At 40.6% G+C, this 18,765-nt stretch overlaps 1 protein-coding gene across 1 annotated transcript; it reads left to right on the forward strand.

The window, feature by feature from the left end:
- The first annotated feature begins 516 nt into the window (after positions 1-516).
- On the forward strand, positions 517-18,569 carry LOC119557854 (cell wall protein AWA1). The gene is made up of 7 exons (XM_037870841.1): positions 517-950; positions 13,004-13,400; positions 13,523-13,656; positions 13,723-14,653; positions 15,186-15,545; positions 16,857-17,090; positions 17,833-18,569. The coding sequence occupies exons 2-7, from the start codon at positions 13,029-13,031 to the stop codon at positions 18,343-18,345; spliced, it is 2,544 nt and encodes an 847-aa protein (XP_037726769.1). The 5' UTR covers positions 517-950; positions 13,004-13,028; the 3' UTR covers positions 18,346-18,569.
- Positions 18,570-18,765: the final 196 nt, after the last annotated feature.

Below are 18,765 nucleotides of genomic sequence, written 5' to 3' on the forward strand. Positions count from 1 at the left end.
ACAATTGCAATTTGTGTGTGTCTTTTATTTCGGATCATCAAAAGGTGCGCTTAAAAATTATGATGGTCACACTGCAGCTTGGGGAGATCAAGCCGTTGCCAGATCTTGGGTGAAAGAAGACTATGATTATTAACTTTGGAATATGCAATTAGAACTGTTTAGAACAGAACTGCTGAAAATAACTTCTGTTTTTTAATCTACAGGTGAAATTCGTTTAGATTTTTTTGGCATATAGTTTTGGGTCAACAAATTGTCCGCCTGTGTTAAAAATGAATCTATATTTACATGTATACTTGTAAAGTGCAATGCAAAAATATTGACCTCTTTAGATTCAAGTACAAACCAAAGTCACAGAAAAGCTCACCAAATTTGAAATACTGGTAACCCTTTCGAACATCTGGCAGCGCCGGCGCAAAAGCGATAGCCGTCAAAACTGGTTTGGTAACACTTTTTCAACTGCGCGGTCGCTTTGACGACGGCTCCAACTTACTTGCCGCCTCAATTTGTCGTCGCCTCTCGCGAGATTCACGTCGTCAGTGCGGAAAAGCTCGTTCCCAGAACAAATAACTCCCGCTAATTTCGTTTTCCCGAAGAAAAGGAAAATAGCAATTATTGCCGGCTTAGCAAACAAATATATTTAAGCGCGTGTGTGCTGGCATTTCGCTTTTTTTTTGGAGTGCATTCGATCTTGGGGCCAGCAAAAGTGCTGAAAGTGCACCTGCACCTGTCTTACCTGAGCGCTTCAAGCCACAAAAGTGTAAAGTGCAGCGCGACTCTTTGCTTTTCCGTCGTTACCCACTTCGATTTCGAGATCCGCCAGATTCAGCAAGAATTCTGCGAGCGTAAGCGAGTGTTGTTATTGCCGCCGCGCTCTAATTGCCAGGTTTCGTGTGGAGAATTCTTCAGCCGCTTCTTTTCATTCTTCTTGGGACGCCCGCACCGCAAATGAGGTAAAAATAATAAACAAACTAAGAAACTTGCACCACCATGAAGTACACAGGAAACATAGGTTCCACAAAGTAGCTCGAAAAAACATCTAATGGGAAATAAAATATTTTTAAAACTTGAATTGATTTAAGCAAACTCATTACAAAATATACCCAAATGATAATAGATTATATGATTCAAAATGAACCATGTGTATCCATTTTTATGGATTTAAATGACGATTATTAAATTAAAAAATAAACTTATTTGAGTTATTCAGATTTTTTACTTAAAAATATATTATAATCAATATTTTCCGATATTTTTTGTGTACCCTTCTTAACAACAAGTATGAGTTAGCGTTTGAGCATGTAACGTAATGCCTTGGCGTGCTGTTATTGTTATTATTATATTGTTGGCTTGGTAGCCGTCATCTGTAAACCGCTTAACGGGCGACACAATTTTCAGATATTAATAAATAATGCGTTAATTGTCGCCCGGCCTTCAGCTGTTTAGTTTGTTATTATTAGCCTTATTGTTGTTGCGGCCGTATCTTCGTGTTAGATATGCTCTAAATACTTTGAAGTTCACAGAGAAGATCTGGACTGATGAAAATAAGAAAGTTCTTACTGTCCGCATTAGCCACAAATCTATCAGTGGCTGGTCTAAAAAAATAAGGTGTTAAAATACATTGAACCACGCTACAAATTTTCATGATTTCTTTTGATTTGTTAGAACATTGGTATACATAAAGTATCAAATACCAAATTTTTTTTTTAACTCGAAGTGGAAGAGAGTATATTGTATTTGCTTAAAAGTATGTAACAGGTAAAAGGACTCCATAAAGTATTTTTTTTTTTCGTTTGTAGGAACGTTCAGATCTCGAAAAGTGGCAAACACTTGAAACAAGCTATAGCTTTTAAGCTTTATAAAAATTTGTTTCAAGTATTTGCCATTACCACTCTAGCTCCTACATTTAAAATGATAATTGAAATGCATTTCTTTGGTCAATACTTATAGACTTACCATATTATTAAAATCGGACAATTACTTAAAAAGCTATTAGGAAACTATTTAGAACCCAACGTTACGGTGTTTAACATGGTCAGTGATGTAAAGGCAACTGGCGCTATCTAGAGACATATATATTAACGAGTAATGGGAAAATGACAATGAAAAGCCCTTTGTTTCACTCAAAGAAATACTCGCCCTGAATGTTCGAGTCACTTCATGTTTAATTTAAATAAAAAGTTCCTTAACTTAGTATATTTTCTATATTTAAAAAAATGTGTTTAGGAGTTTGTAATGTAATGTTTTTTATAGAATGACTCAAAACGTCTTGTTGTTTAAGTGAAAATATTTAGGGAATGGCTCAGATAAGGTGTTATTATATTTAAGTGATAGGATAATATTTTCTTATATTTGCCCTCATTGCTTAATTAAGTTTTAAACTTCCTCTTTATACAAACAATTGTTTAACTTTACCTGCATTTATACTTCATTTGTAAGTACTTAATATCTCACGTGGTAAATTGATGTGAAAAACTGTACCCAAGCCCAATGTAAATTGAAAAACTATGGTCAAAAGAAAATATGTGCCAAGACAGAGCCTCGCGGCTGATAAACGAGAATCTTGAAGACCGCCCGTAGAATCGTTTACGCAGCGGTTTCCTTGAAAATGAGCCAGAGAGTGAGGGCCTGGGCCTCGTTATGATTGATGGACTGGCTAACTGATTGGGCCGCCTGATTGATCATTGCATCTTGGCTGGGCGGCTTATGCAATCCCCGCCAGCAATTTGGACACTCGAGCCGCAGATGCAGATGCAGTCGCAGACGCAGACGCAGAGTGGCGCAGCCTCACCTGGTGAGCACCTGGTCGAATGGGCCTGCGGTGGGTTAAAAGCACCAGCAATGGCAATAACAATAACAGGCACACTTTGGCTCGGCCAACAAACAGCAAACAACGATCAACAAACGGCGACTTTCGAATGAGCACGGCTTGTGGGCCAATCGGTTAATTGCATTTCCTGGCCACCTCGTCATCGTCATCGTCATCGTGAATACCCATCATCATCCCCATCGGCCGAGTCAAGCCAACCCATTCCCATGATGATGGGGCGTTAATGGCGCTTTAATTACCCGGACTGTTTGGCAGGGATCTGTGGATCTGTTGGATCTCTTGGATCTCGAGACCGGGACCCGCATTGCATTGCATTGCACATGCAAATTGCCAAATGGAAAATGCCAATTCACGTTGCGCGTATCTCATAGATACACAAAATTGAAATTATAATAAAAAGCAAAGAGGCAAAAAACAGTTGCCGCGGCTGCCTTCGGCTGCCCAGGCTAACTTGAAACCCGGCTCGGCTCAGCTCCTTTTGTAATTCAAGCCACCGCACCACCAGCTGCACCACACAAGGCGAAAATCCTTGAGAAACTGATGTGAACTATCTATGTAACTGATAAAAAATGATCCAATTTTCATTTTAAATAACAAATTCCTTAGGCTGAAGAAAAATATGATTTGCACATACTCTTTTATTTTTAAGGATTAAGGATTATTTAAGGATTTAAGAACGATAAAACGTCCCTTATCTTTTTATATCAGTTTTAAAGTAATTAAATCATAAATGTTTTCGTTTTAGAAAAGGAATTTTCAAATACTTACTTGTTGTACTCTTTAAAATTATAATGTCCGATAAGGAGAGCTTCTTCCTTTATTTATAGCAATAGCTTAAGAACTTTTTTATTTCAGATTCAAAGTAATTTAATCATAAATGTTTTCGTTTTAGAAAAGGAATTTTCAAATACTTGCTTGTTGTACTCTTTAAAATTATAATGTCCGATAAGGAGAGCTTCTTCCTTTATTTATAGCAATAGCTTAAGAACTTTTTTATTTCAGATTCAAAGTAATTTAATCATAAATGTTTTCGTTTTAGAAAAGGAATTTTCAAATACTTGCTTGTTGTACTCTTTAAAATTATAATGTCCGATAAGGAGAGCTTCTTCCTTTATTTATAGCAATAGCTTAAGACCTTTTTTTATTTTCTTTAGAGCTCAGAAATTAGTATCCCAACATCTTCAACGATTCTTTATGAATTTAATTCAAAAAATTTGCAAATCTCCACCCAATATTCTCTGTGCACCAAAAGGCCTGGGCAACCAGTTCGCCTCGCCGCCCAGTTAGCCTCAGATGGCATTTTTGCCAGGCGGACTTGGCGGACAAACAGAAGGACGGACATTTGGCGGCGACTCTCGGACTGGTTGGGTTTCCAACGAGTCTACCAAGACTGGCATTTGTGGCTTAGGATAAGCCTTTTAGCCAACTTAACCCGCTAGCAGCCATTGCTAAATTAGCGAAAAGTAAACGTTTGCCTTGTTGCTTGTTTTAGGGTAATTAGGGCATAATTGTTATGCCATTGCATGCAAATATTTTACTAACCGTCTTTTTCATTAAGTAACCAAGAAAAACGTAAATACCTTACTTTTCTAGAGTGGAATAACCTTTCTAAGTGCAAAATTATAATAAGAGATTATTGGAGAAGGCCCATAGCAAAGGTGTTAATGAAGAATTAACCCCAATGGGCTTTACTAGCAATAACCGCTCTAGAATTCCCTGGCTAGATTTCGCTTCAACTTTCGCTGTGGCTAGAAGATGATGATCTGCAGATGGCTTCAGCCAAAGCCGCGCCCATCCAATCCAGTTTGTTCCGCCGCCAATCCTCTCCTGCGCCCACTGAGAAATATCCAGAAGTGGCAGCTGGGCCGCCAGCTGGGGCTCCATCTCCGATCTCCGATCTGCTGCCCCTCGTCTCCATCTGAATGTGAACCTCCTTCGCCTTCTTTGAGCTTGGGCAGCTGTTTCGCGTGGGCAACTTGGCCGAAAAGGGATTGGGCAGAGGGGTACACAGGGAAAAAAGACAACAATATCACCATATCAGCTTCTCATTGTCAGCTTAATTTTGTCATATTCATAAGGTAAATAAACAAAGTCGAATGGGAAATAATGTGGACTCTTTTCAGTTGGTTAGAGATTCATATTTATTAGGAAATCAAATGCAGTTGCACAGGGAAAAATATATAGTTCATAATTTCATTTGAAATCGAAAAAATAGTATTTATTTATGAAAAACGCTATAAATGTTATACTTTATTGAGCTACTTTTATGAGAGAAATGTAATAATTTAAAAAAGCGTTTTAGTATTTGAAAGGTAACATTTTTAGACATAACCTTTTTATTTTTCCTTAAAAGATTTAAAAACCTTTTTTATGACTTAGTTAGGTTTTTATGTAGTTGTAAAAAGTATGAGCTTTTACATCTAAAAACAATTTTTATGTTCATCACCACCTCTATTATTTTATTTATTTTCTTGCAAGTTCAAAAATGGCTTATTTAATATTACACTTAAATACTTAAAGTTTTCAGGGAGTGCCTTAAGTCTTTCAACTGACCCTCTTTTTTTGGCCAGTGTTTTAGAGTAGGAACAGGGCAGCTCGGCACTTTAATTAAAACCAACACCCTCGAATGCAAACAGACACAATTGCAACTGAAACCGAAAACGGCAACGGTGAAACATCAATTTATGCAAAACAATTCAATTTTTGCCGCCATCAGCGGTTATTTACCCCTTTTGCAACTCCCTCTGTTTTTTATATTTTTCTCTTCATTTTTTAGCGGCACCCATCATTTGGCTTTAGGGCGCTGAGTACAGCAAACGTACTTGAAACAATGTTTCGTGTCACGCCTTGGACAAAAAGTTGTTCAACGTTTCACACGCTGCAAGTGGGTGGCAGCAGCAACAGCAACAGCAACAACAAGAGCCGCAGCTGCAACAGCAACAGCAACACCAGCGACAGGTGTGTGGGAATCTTGGCCAAATAGCAAAAGTTCAATAGCAGCAACGGCATCGCTTGATGATGCGATTGTTGCTGCTTGCCACTGATGATGTTGCTGGTTGTTTCCAGTGTTTAGTGTTGCTGCTGTTGCATTTCGCTGCCAAAAAAAACAGTGGGCTGCAAAAGTAAACACCAGCAATGCTGCCATTTACCCATTGTGCAGTTGCTGGGCGGGAATGTTGCTGGTGTTGCTGTTGCTGTTGCAGCTGCTGTTGCTGTTGCTGTTGTGGCTGCCAATTTCCAGCTGACGCAATCAGGCAAATGAAGAGGCAGGCAGCGATGCCAAGCTCATCTTGCACGCAATCAAACTGAATGATTTGAAGCGCAAAATTTAAATTGTTTTGCCAGCCGACGCGTCGGTTTCACTAAAGCCTGATGTTGCTACTTCGGGCTTTGTGCCATTGCCACACACACGAAGCGTTTACACAGCTCGCAGCATCAGCTACCACATTGTATCTATCTGAAGTTATGGCCTTAATTATGTATCTTACCATTTGTTTTCAGTTTTTCTAAGGCAAACAGTTTTCCGGCGTAATTGAAAGCTGGCCTTGTTTTGTTTTTAAAACAAATCTATCGTTATAATATAATAAAATAATATAAAAAATATATATTAATTTCCTTATTTAGCAATTGTAACAATTGTTTTATAAGTTTTAAACTTAATAACTGGAGAAAGACAAAAATAGTTTCAGATAGACCTCAACAATAATCTTTAAGTTCTTTACAATCAACAAGATTTTAGAGCAGGGTCTTCAAAAAATATTTAAAAATAATTTAGATTTGTTTAAACATAAAGTAATATAGCAGTCAAAAAAAGTAATGTATATTATAATTTTGACTTGCATTTTTAAATTGCTTCTGTGACTCATTTATTCGCTAATAAAGGATTTCAAATTCGCAAATTGTCAAATAATGCCCGTTTATTCACTGTGGCCTTAGATGTCCGGGGCTTTGCCCTTCAGCTTGTGCGATGTGTGAAGCAATCCTTTCCCGATGTTGCATAAGCTGCACTTAATTGGTTGAAGGTGAAAGCCAACGGCACAGGCACATGGACCTTCCTTTAACCCCCACACATCGTTGTTAATGTTCTGCAATTAAAATGAGCCGGAGTAAAAGTGCACAAGGCGCTTTCTCCAGACGAAGGAGCAGATTCCCAGCCAGCTGGATTGTATGTTGCTGGTGGCTGGTTGCAAGTTGCTGGCTGCCAGTTGCCAGTTGCCAGTGGCTTCCTTGCGCACGACAGCAACATTTGGTATTTATGGAGTTGCTGCGACGCTGCATCACGATTATAGCCATGGCGCATCCTCCTCGGTGGCATAACCCACGTTTGACATTGCTTGCAAATTTGGCGATAAGCTGCAAGCGGAGCTTGGTTTTCACCAGAAAAATGCCTCTGCGGCTGCCCGAGAGGATGCTGCCTAGATTATCGACAATTTGTCACGTTGTCAGTCGTGCGTTTGTCTGATTGCCGCGGCGGAAGTAAAAGCCTGGGCACAGGTGCGCATCAGCAACATCCATACACCGGCCACATGCAACGTGCAATATGCCAGATGCAACATGCAATGTGCAATGTGCCATATGCAAGCCATTCAAGCGCACACGTGTGTGTCCAACGGACGACAAATTCGACAGAAATTTCTCTTTTATTTATTGTAATTTCTTTCAGCAGCTGCTCCTGCCTATTTAAATATGAAAATGATTTGAAAAAAATCAGCAGAGAAATGCTGCATGCATGTATGTACATATGTACGTGCAAATATTTCCATTTGATGTTTGGCTGCGACACGTGAGCAATTAAAACATGCCCAATGAACTCATAATTAAAGGCAAGGCAGCAGCAGCCACTTAGTTGTGTTTCCCTCGTTGCTGCAATCTTCAAAACGAAAGACTTAGGCAACGAACGTGCGAGATAAATCAGTTTGACGATCCAACGTCGAAATTTGACATGACATGGTTGTCTCCCTCTATAAGAAAACACCAAAATCCGCTGGATAGATTAGCCAACTGAACAAGGGGATCGTTTGTCGACCAGAGTTGCCCCTGAATTTAGATAATTTACGGTTAACACATCATTTAGGTATTGCAGCCTAAACATTAACAACATATCGGATTTCGTAGGGATAACCTCTTCAAGTTTGTGGGTTTCTCTATTAATTTGTGTGAACATCCATTATTGAAAATATTGTCTGATACGCAAAACATGGCCCATTACATGGCTCGAAGTGTGCCGAATGGGTCTATCAATCATTCAACAGGCGTTGACACCCATGAGACACACAGAACCCGATCAACCTTTACGACTTTCGCTCGATCATGACTCAGGGCTAATGAAATCTATTCCGAGTGAAATTCCAAGCTGCAATCAAACCAAAGAACTGAAACAAAAAGCCAGGGCCGAGGCGTGATTATCAGTTTAAAGAGAACCCGCCGTTAACGCGAGTCCAACGAATCTCGAACTCGATCTCGATCCGAATGGGAAAACACTTAACGCGCTTGTCACGCACATGTAATGCGGAGAACTCACTGTAATGCTACGTGAGCCGGTAAAAATGGGTATGGTAAATACCAAAAAAAAAAAAAGAGTATCAAAAATAAGAAAGCCCAACTGGATGCTGGACAACGGAAAATTATCATATATGCAGTGAAAGTCATGTCCACAAATAATTACTACATTTTAGCTGCCCAAGAAGACGCAACCGAAAACAATGTTGTTAAAAGAAAACAACAAATTCATACCTGATGTTTTTGGCAAAACCGAGGAAGTTTCTTTCTACATTTCCGAGGAACTGCTAAGCATGAAATTCGTATGGAAATAAAAATCAGCCAGTGGTCAGGGCTTGTTATTTTTATTTCACTCTTGTCTTTACACTTTTTTCTTTTGGCTTTTTTGCTTTTTCAATTAAAGTTTAAGCAATTGCCAAACGGAAACCGAACGGAAAGTGTCAACACGCTGGAGAGAAAATAAAAAGCGGGGGAAAGGTGGAAATCTGAGAGGCGTGACAGGAAGTTGTAGATGCCGCAGCAGCAGCAGCAACAGCAACAGCAACTCATTAGAACTAATTGTAGGGGTCAGCGGGGGGTCAAAGCGGTAAGTCAGTTGTTTTCTTCGCTTTTTTTAACAGGTGAAAGGCCGTCAAAGACTTTGGCCTTTTTGCTTTTGTTTCGTTTTGGCTGCCGCTTTCTTGTTGCTGCCGCTGCTGTTGCAGTTGTTTGTCGAAACTTAATTGTAACTGCCAAATAATTTGTGGCGGCCACAGAAACAGATTATCATTATTATTATTACTCTCCTTCTATTGTTATTACCTGTCGAAAGCAATAGGGAGTGGCACTGTCTGCCAGTTGCAAGTTGCCACTAGCAGGTTGCAGGTTGCAGGTTGCATGCTGCCGCTTTTCATCGGCATCGATAAACGAGATCTTTGTCTCTCGAGTCGGGAAACTCCTCCATTATCGAGATAAAAGCCGAGTTATTTGGGTCTGGGTCTGAACTTAACCACCGATAATTGTCGTTAATCGGTGGCATTGCTGGGATGCCAAATGGCCAACGGATGTGGGATGTACGCGCCATGATCTTATCAATGGCTGTTAATCAAATGCAATGTCGTTGGATTGGAATTTACGATTTCCCAAACAATTTAAGATAGAAGACCTTTATGTACAAAACAACCCTTAAAATATAATTCCATTTCTTATTATAATAATATATCATATAGACTACAAATGTCTTATTAATGTTTAGAAAATTCAAATATTATTAGGTGATTATAAACTTGTTAACTTATGAGACACAATTCATGTTACAATCTGTTTTCGATGACCCCATTGAAATTTGAATGAACATTTCATAAACTCAATTATTAAAAGGTGATTACAAACAATTTTTTAATTCGATGGACCAAATTTACAAATTGTATTAATTAATCAAATATCAAGTATGTCATATAACCCATCATTATTTTTAGCTTAGGCTTATTTTCGTTCACAGCAAGTATTATTTGGCAACAAGTTTTATTATTTTAAGCTGCTTTGATAATAATATTCGTAATTGATTTATATTTAAAGACTTATATCAACTATTCATAGTTTTCGTTAAACATTTTATTCAGATGGCAGCAATACCAATTTGTTAACCGATTGAAAATGACGGAATCGTTTAATACCGATGACACAATTTAGATAATTTCGATAATCAATCGATTACCGATCGGCCACTTAGCCATTTAAGTCGATTGCGGGCAACTAGTTAGAGTTATAACTTAATTATCCCCATCAACTTAATAAGCCGGCTCACATAACCCAATTCTATGTCTTACAATTATCTCTTTACATTCGACACACATTTCTCCTATCATAAGTTTTTCCCATAGGCCGCCGCCAGCTCCCGATTATCGAATGATTTATACCTCTCCCATTGAGATTGCAAATCAAAATTCCGATTCATATTTCACCATTAGTCGGCGGGCAATTATAAATGTTTTGATCCAAGTAATTGCCGCTTGCGTCAGTGGTTCAGTTCGCAGTAAGTGGGTAACTGAGGCAATTTGGGTTCAGACTCAGATTCGGATTCAGACCACCTCCAAACCCCAAACTCCACCTTTCACCCCCCGAACATTGTCTTCGGGTCGCCGGTAAGTGAGTTGAACTTTGGCGAACTAAATGATTTATATGGCAGCCTCAGCTGGAGCAGCTAACAAATAGCTGACTCGATCCGAGCCGAATCGAAGTGCATAATGCAGGGCCCGGCGGCGCTGCATAATTTCAATAATAAATTTCTATAATTTTCACCCAGTTTCTTTCGCGTTTTTTTTTTTTTTTTGGCCCGCTGCAAGTGAAGCGTAGAATTACGTGAAAAAGTGAAATTATGCGACGGCGGCGGCGGTGAATGTAAATCGCCGCAGATCTCTGGCTTACCAACTTACAGACTTACAAACCCACCAACTGGCAGTGGTGCGTGAAAGCAGGCACCACCACCAAAAGGAGCACCACCAGCACCACTCGTGCACTGCACCGAAATGTACCGAATTGTATCTTAATGCTGATAGCCGATAGTTATACAAGTTTTCATTTTCTCCAAATGAATATACAATTATCATCAATTAAGATGAATTCTATCCTACCTTAAATATTCTTGATTATGAGATTTTTGAACATCATATCATACATCATACATCATACATACAGTGGGTGTAAGAAATATAACCTGCAATTAACCTCGAGCTTAAGATAGAAAATAGGCGTCGATTTATGTTTAATATGCAGTATACAAAATCTAACAAATAAAAATCTGTTAAAAATATTTTATTTATATTCCAATTAACCTTGAAGACTTTATAAAGCTTTACTTAATTGTATAATTTCGTTTATTATATGGATTAATCCAAAATATACATTGGCTTTGTCAGAATTTTGGTTCAGTGTACCCAAACCACCAGCAGCACTGCCTCTGCCGATGCGTGTGACCCAATTCGGGAAATTTTCGATTGCAAGTTCAAGTTTTGCTCACTTTTTTATATTTATTTGTATATATACCTACAAATATACCTGTGTCTCGTCTCGTCTTGCATTCTGCCTCTTCTTCTTCGTTCATTACTTGTCAGGCTGTTCACGTCGCCAAATCGGGCATTATTTTTGAGAAGGGGTAGGGGTACGACGAGTACGGGAAGACACTCCCCACTTTCTTCAGCTTTCGCATGGAATCCAATTAATTCGCTTTTTGGCAACTCTTCAACAAAGTTTTCCGAGGGACGATTGGAAATATCGTACAATGAACATAATTTATTGTGATAATTTTGATTTTTAAGATCGATTATTAAAAGTTCAAAAGGTTTGTTCAAGGTTGTTCAAAGTACAAATGGTTGATAGATCCTTATTCCTATTTTAGTTGTTTCGGTACTAAATGAAATGTTTTTTTAGATTAAAACAAAACAAAATTGTTCTTAACCGGTACATTTTAAATACATTTATGACTTAAGTTCGTAAATTTCAGAAGATCTTTCAGTCATTTCTGAGATCTAAAAAAATCGGATTAAATATTTAATATTTATTTACGTGACGATCGCACCTATAACTTACAAAAGTTCTGATATCAATTTGGGACGAAAAATGATTGTAAATTTGACTAAATATATACACTAAAATGTTTTTATTACACAATTACAATTTGTTTGGCTTTTAATAATTTATTTTTTACAACAAATTTTAGTCTTCGAGAAAGTTGTAAATGTTATTCTTTTACTTAAATAATATCTTATAAGAATTTTGTGTCATCAAATTAATGATGTATAGTTTTAGGCATTAAAGGTAAGCATAAAATGTTTTTCATACTGAACTGAATCAGGTTGCATTTTAAATTGCTTAATAACTTCCAAACGGTAATTTTTATGACAAAAAGGGCTGCGTATTAAAAATTGAGGAATCTCAAAGAAAGTTTAAAATTAAAAAATAACTTTGCTCGAACAAATTTTGAGAAAATATACTAAAAGTGGTTAAAAAAAACATTTTTCTCTAACATTAAATCTGTTGTATGAATTACCTTTTCAGCGACGTATAACACGTATGTGTAGCGTTAGTTGTTTGGAAACTAAAAGCATTTAAAATCTAGCTATTTTTTGGATTTCCCGCTAAACCAGCGGAATTTTCCAAAAGTCGTAAAACATAAGTTTTCTATCTTGAGCATCTTAATAAACCCACATAGCCCTTGAGAGCCTTAAACCAAAAAGGGATTCATACAAAGAGACAAACAGTTTCATATTGGAAAGTCGTCCAAAATCTTGTTTTTGAAATAACTTTTGATCGGTGCATTGATTTTCCACAATTGAGGTGTAATTCGCGTATTCTCAGTAGGAAAACTTGGCTAATAACCTGGGGCATTCAATCCCACCGGCTTCAATTTTCTAAATGTAAATTTTCACTTTAACACTATCACCGCTTTTTCTCCCAAACCAATTGAAATTATTAAAGTCTTGGTAAGCAATCTTTTTAGTTTTTTCAACAACGTTCAAAGAGTGTATCACTCGTTATGATCGGACCATTACTGCAGATTTTCACTTCTGCGGCTACATAGTAGTCGCCTTCGCCACTACGTGGAATGCCATCCACAGTGATGTTTCCAGTTCCTTGCTCTAATTTGGTTAAGTTTGGTATCTCACAGGTAAATAAACATTTCCTTTTTCCTTCTTGCAGCTGCCTGTAAAGAAGACCCAACAAAATGATGACGATGACAGCAGCCTCGGCCTCAATATCCACATCCACATCCGCATCCACATCCGCCTCCGCATCGATAACCAACTCGGCGTCGACGGACTGCAGCAGCAGCATGCAGGGATCGACGACCAGTTCGGCGTCCAGCGATGTGATGACCTTGACGACCACGGCGGCCTCCTCGTGGTGCGCCATTCCGGCGAGCTCCCGCCTCCGGGTCCTCCGGCTGGTGAGGCCGCACCAGAGGCGTCTGCTGGTCGGCGGACCGGAGAGGGGCAGCACCTACGGATTCGCGGTGCGTGGAGGACGGGAGCACGGCACCGGTTTCTTTGTGTCCCACGTGGAGCACGGCGGCGAGGCGCAGCTGAAGGGCTTGCGGGTAAGTGGATCACTGGGCCTCCCTCCAATGGATCACCCATAGCCCCGATCACGTAGCACTACGTGACGGATTCTAGGGCGAGGTCTTCCACTTACATTTCACATATCACTTTCCCCCGACAGATTGGCGACCAGATCTTGCGGATCAATGGCTTTCGCTTGGACGATGCCGTGCACAAGGAGTTCATCCAACTGGTGGCTGGCCAGGATCGGGTTACCCTGAAGGTGCGCGGCGTGGGCATGCTGCCGGTGAGGGAGTAAGTGGACTAGAACTCAAGATGAGCCCACAAGGATCAGATAAATAAATCTTTGTTATTTTGTAGCCAACCGGAGGAGCGTTTGTCCTGGAGCGTGGTGAAGCTGCCCAGTGTGAGTGGCACACCCTCGGAGAGTTCCTTCAAGGGCGAGAGACGTGGCGCCAGCCGGGACATCAGTGTGGTGCTCCATGTGGCGCCCAGGACGAAGCTGGGACTGGGCATCTGCAAGGGGCCCGAGTGGAAGCCGGGCATCTTTGTGCAGTTCACCAAGGAGCGGAGTGTGGCCCGGGAGGCGGGTCTGCGTCCTGGCGACCAGATCCTCAGCGTCAACAGCATCGACTTCTCGGATGTCCTGTTCAGCGAGGCCGTGGCCGTGATGAAGAGCAGCAGCAAACTTGATATGGTTGTGCGCACGGCGGCCGGATGTGATCTTTTTCCGGGTGAATCCAGTGGCTACAACAGCTCCGCCAGTTCGGTGACGGGGGATCAGAGTCCTTGCTGGGCAGATGCCAAGTCCAAGCGATTGACAGCGGTCAGGGAGGAATCCGGCGGAGGCCTAAACTCGGGATCTGGAGTGGGAAATGAAAATGGAAGTGCCAACTGGTCGCAGGGCGTTGAGGTGCACAAGCAGATGAACAAGACCATCATCAAGCTGACGGAGAACGGGACCTCTATCAACAACACCTACGTAGCCAGTTCCGGTAGCAGTTCCGTTTCCGGATCCGGTTCGTCCGCCAGCGGAACTTCCGGTCGCAGCCAGCAATCGCAGTCGAATCCATCCCGCAATTCAACCACCATGAAGCGCAGTCACCTGAGGCCAGTTAATTCTACGGGATTAGCAGTGGGGCCAGGATCAGGATCACTATCAGGATCAGGAGGAGCAGTCGCTGCACCTGCTCCCCCGCCGCCGGCCATCAATGAAGGAGCTAGTCCCAGCGGCTCAGCGGGCAGCAGTCTCTCCAGTGCCATAACCGAGGAGCTAAAGAAGCGCAAAGAGGTGGGTTTTCTACTTTAACGAAACCTCAAATACTTAAAAGATACGTGTATTACTTAAAATAAACGAAACTATAGAACAGCTTATCTCATAAAAAAATGTATAGGAAATTTGTAGGCACCGCATCACTTCGTAAAATATCTAAATACCTATTTCGAACACTCGAAATAAAGTTTTTCCTCACAAAAGTTTTTTTTCGCTGTCTTGCTTTTTGTCAATCTTATAAATAACATTATTCAATGGTATGAGTGATACCTCAAAATTTCTCTGGGAATACCAAGTAAGTCTTGAGAGTTTTTTGTGCATATAATATAGCTATATTTTAAAGAATCTCTGCAAAATCCAATTTATATTAACCAAGCTAAAATTTTAAGTTTATTTATTTTATTTATTATTATTATTTCATTTATTTTTTTAATATTAAGGAACTACAAATTATTTTTTTTTTAACTAAATAAGTAAGTTTTTTCTGATATTGTATTTTAAGTGCAATATAGCACATTGCTTCACCAGCAACTAATTGGAATCATTGCAGAAGCAGCAGCAGCAACATCAGCAGCGCAACAATCGCGATCGAGATAGAGATCGAGATGAAAACGGAAACTTGGGTCGTCATCTGGCGGGGAACAATGGGAATGGAATTGCCAATGGAAATGGAGGCCACCGCAGCTCCGGCGGACAAGTGTCGCATCGCCCGCGGGCGAATGTTGCTGGCGTGGCTGCAACATTGCAGGGCAGCGAACGCAACAGCAATTCGGGAGGCGGAGGAGGAGGTGGAGGAGGAGGAGGTGGATCGATTGGAGCTGGTGGAGATCAGCACACGGCGCTGATGGATGAATTCAAGCGGGCACATCAGCGAATGTTCAGGAACGGGTTCCATGAGAGCGAGCACAAGGTGAGCAACCAGCAACTGGCAACATCCAAAACGCAGCAGCAACATCGGCTATTTATCGATTGTCGGCTACTTGCAAAGGTCAAGAGAGCTAGCTCTGCAGACTGCACTTGTCGTGGGCCAGTGGCTGGAACCCCATCTCGAGACCCCCTTCCCAAGACCCCGTTTTCCCAGCCCATTGTTGTTGGTTGCTGTTGCCCAACAGACCAACAACTCAAGTAGCTGGCCACTTGTGGAACGAGTACTTCAAGGGGGGGGACTTGATTATAATGAATTGCGGGGGCCCCGATTCAGCGATGGCATCTTATCGGCCAGATCGATAAGAGTCGCAGCCACAGCCGATTTCCCAGATTGCATTGGCCATATAACGATGGTTATGTGGGTCATTATCAGGATCAGTGACCATTTAGTTGATACCAACTGCAAATGGCTGAATTATGCACTTGTCGTGAATAAATGCGGTCAAAAAGTATTGGCAGCTGTTAAAAATTACGGATATAACTATTTTGTCTAATGAAATTTCAGTTAAACTATTATGCGAATTAATAGGAAAATTAAATTTTAATTATATCAATCTGTTCCAAACTTAATAAACCAAAATCTTCCATATATTAACGACTTCATTGCTTTTGCAAACAATTCAAATGATAGAGTTATGAATTAAACGATACTTAAATGTCAGTTAGAACACTCACTAGAAGTCAGCATAATTTTTATGGATGACGAGCTATTGGCAAAGGCCGAAAAATCAATCAAATACTCACGTTTGCTGGATGACAGTCATATTGTTATCGATGGCACTCCACCGGACATGGAGTCGTGATTCCTGGCCAATATTCGAACACACTTGGGATGACTCACGCGATCCGGGTGACAAAAATGAGCGAGAAAATGTTAGAGAAACCAAAACAAAAGCCCGGGCAAACAAATGGCCAAAAGCAAACAGGTGGGGTGGTTGGGCATATTTTTGTTGAGTTGACTGTTCTGTGACTACTCCTCAATGGCTTTATCTAATCGGCGGCGTCGGGCGGTGAACGATGAACCCAACTGCGCCGCCGAAGTTGTCCAGTCTTGGCAAGCACTCGCTGTGAAATAGATCGCATTACGGCCGGAAAATGAGTTTGCTGCGCGTGAAAAACGGTGGAGAAGGAGGGGGCGAGGGGTCAGGGGTCATGCCCACCATGCGACCCGTAAGCATGGGTCGACCCCTGGTGACCATGTCCACTTATCAGGTATTTCCCCAGGAGGATCCATCAACCAATTGTTTGATCTATTGCTAATCTGGGTTTTTCCTTCTGGCATTTTCTTTCGCAGGAGCGCGTTGAAACGCTAAAACGCACCTCCATCATGCCCGACGAGAGCTGTTATCGGAATAGTATCAACAACAATGGTTTCAGCAGCAACAGGAGCAACGGCAGCAACGCGAGCAACAGCAACACGAGCAACAGCAACGCGAGCAACAGCAACGCGAGCAACAATAATCGCCTGCAGCCCCAAAACGGATTTAATTCGGCGAATGGCAATGGATCGCCGGAACTTCCGCCACCGGTAAGCGAATGATCCGTGTACGAGTGTCCACCAATAGCCCAAAAATAATCCAACAGCTGTCATTAATAAAACTACCCTCTAAATTCGAATTCAAAACGTCTTTATCCATATCCCATAGTTTTTGTATGGGGGTCTACTTTTTATGGTTATTAATAATTCGATGATGATGATAATAGATGCTTTAGCATATTTTCTTGTAAAACTGCCTATTTCGTTTTAAAATAAAGTATGTTTTGAAGTACATTTTCTACAATGATTCAGTTACAACAAAAAAGGTATTATCATTGTTTAAGGGCTCTATAACCTTGTAATTTTTTTTGCGAAAAAAAATTAATCATCATTGTTATTATTATTTAATGCTACCTTGTAGTAAAAACCACAATCTAACAAGGGTTTTATTCTGGACCTTTAGCATGGATCTACCATGAGATATAACTTAACTTTAATTTTTTGTGCTTCAGCTAGGGTAGCTTAAAAAATAATTTATCAGAGATCTACATTTTAAATAACTTTGCCTCAATTAAAAATAAAGAAATTTAATAATTGTTAAAAACCAAAAAAATGATTGATTTTATATTTTATATTAATAACTTTGATAGATAGTTTTCTTGTGTGTGAACCAAAATCAAAATTTGTAGTGTTCAAATTTAGTTGTCTATTTTTGGGAAATGCCTTAAACAATTAAGCATGAACTTATCAACTTATGTTTCAGTTGTTAAACCTTTTGTTATTTTTGTTGCAGCCACCACAGTTCGCCAATCCCCAGCCAAAGCAGATGCCGCCCCAGCAGCTCAAGCTGACGACCGGAAATGGTGCGGCGAACGGAAACGGAAGTGGGATAGGATTGGGCAACGGCAGCTTGGCCAAGGTCAAGCAGCCCATGTCGCCCATGCGCAGTGCCAGCATCAGTGTGGGCGGTTTCCGGCCACCAGCCACGCCCCAACCCGACTACGACGCCGTCCAGCTGAGATCCCCTCCAGGAACTGGAACAGGAAAAGGAGCAGGCGCAGGATTGGGACCCGGATCGTCGGGACTAGCCACGAGTCAGCAGCAAAGGCGAACCCTGCGATTGGGCACGGTGACCATCGGAGGGTACGGGGATCAGAGGACGACGGGAAAGCGAGAAACCCTGCGAAAAACGAACGGAGAGACCGGTTCCAATGGGATCTTGAAGAACGGAACCAACCGGAGCAGCGCCAGCTTCAATCACGGCTCCTCCCACCAGCCGGAAAAGACCATTAAATTCGGCAACTGATAGGGTCGGATATAGCCCGGATATATGTATACTTTTGTGCAATATGCCCATGGATTGAGGATCAGAATCAACAAGGAGAGTACAAAGAATCGAACGCGCAGCTGCTTTCCATATACACTGGTCGGCATATGTATTTTGACAAAATAAAAGTTAAGTATACTCATAACTTGAATTTACTTCTTGTAAACTATAGGCATCAATGGAAAGGTAATTTCAATGCCGTTTGAATGATACAATACATATCTTTACCCATTCAGTACTTATTGAAAAGGACAAATTTGTGTAAATCAACTTTTAAATTTTTTTTTCAAACTTTTTTCCTCGACTTGAAAACTTAAACTTTTTGATGCAAAAAGTTTCTTCAAACAAAAATAATAGTAACTGCAAAAAGAATTTTTCAAAAATCATTTTCCTTATATT

This window comes from Drosophila subpulchrella, chromosome X (assembly GCF_014743375.2).
Source record: "Drosophila subpulchrella strain 33 F10 #4 breed RU33 chromosome X, RU_Dsub_v1.1 Primary Assembly, whole genome shotgun sequence".
Lineage (NCBI taxonomy): Eukaryota > Metazoa > Arthropoda > Insecta > Diptera > Drosophilidae > Drosophila > Drosophila subpulchrella.

Excerpts from the sequence above, each read along its gene's own strand:
- LOC119557854 (XM_037870841.1), top strand. The coding sequence starts at position 13,029 with ATGATGACGATGACAGCAGCCTCGGCCTCAATATCCACATCCACATCC. Across the intron at positions 13,401-13,522 it reads CGCAGCTGAAGGGCTTGCGG|ATTGGCGACCAGATCTTGCG; the intron begins GTAAGTGGATCA and ends TTCCCCCGACAG. Across the intron at positions 17,091-17,832 it reads CGCCGGAACTTCCGCCACCG|CCACCACAGTTCGCCAATCC; the intron begins GTAAGCGAATGA and ends TTTTTGTTGCAG.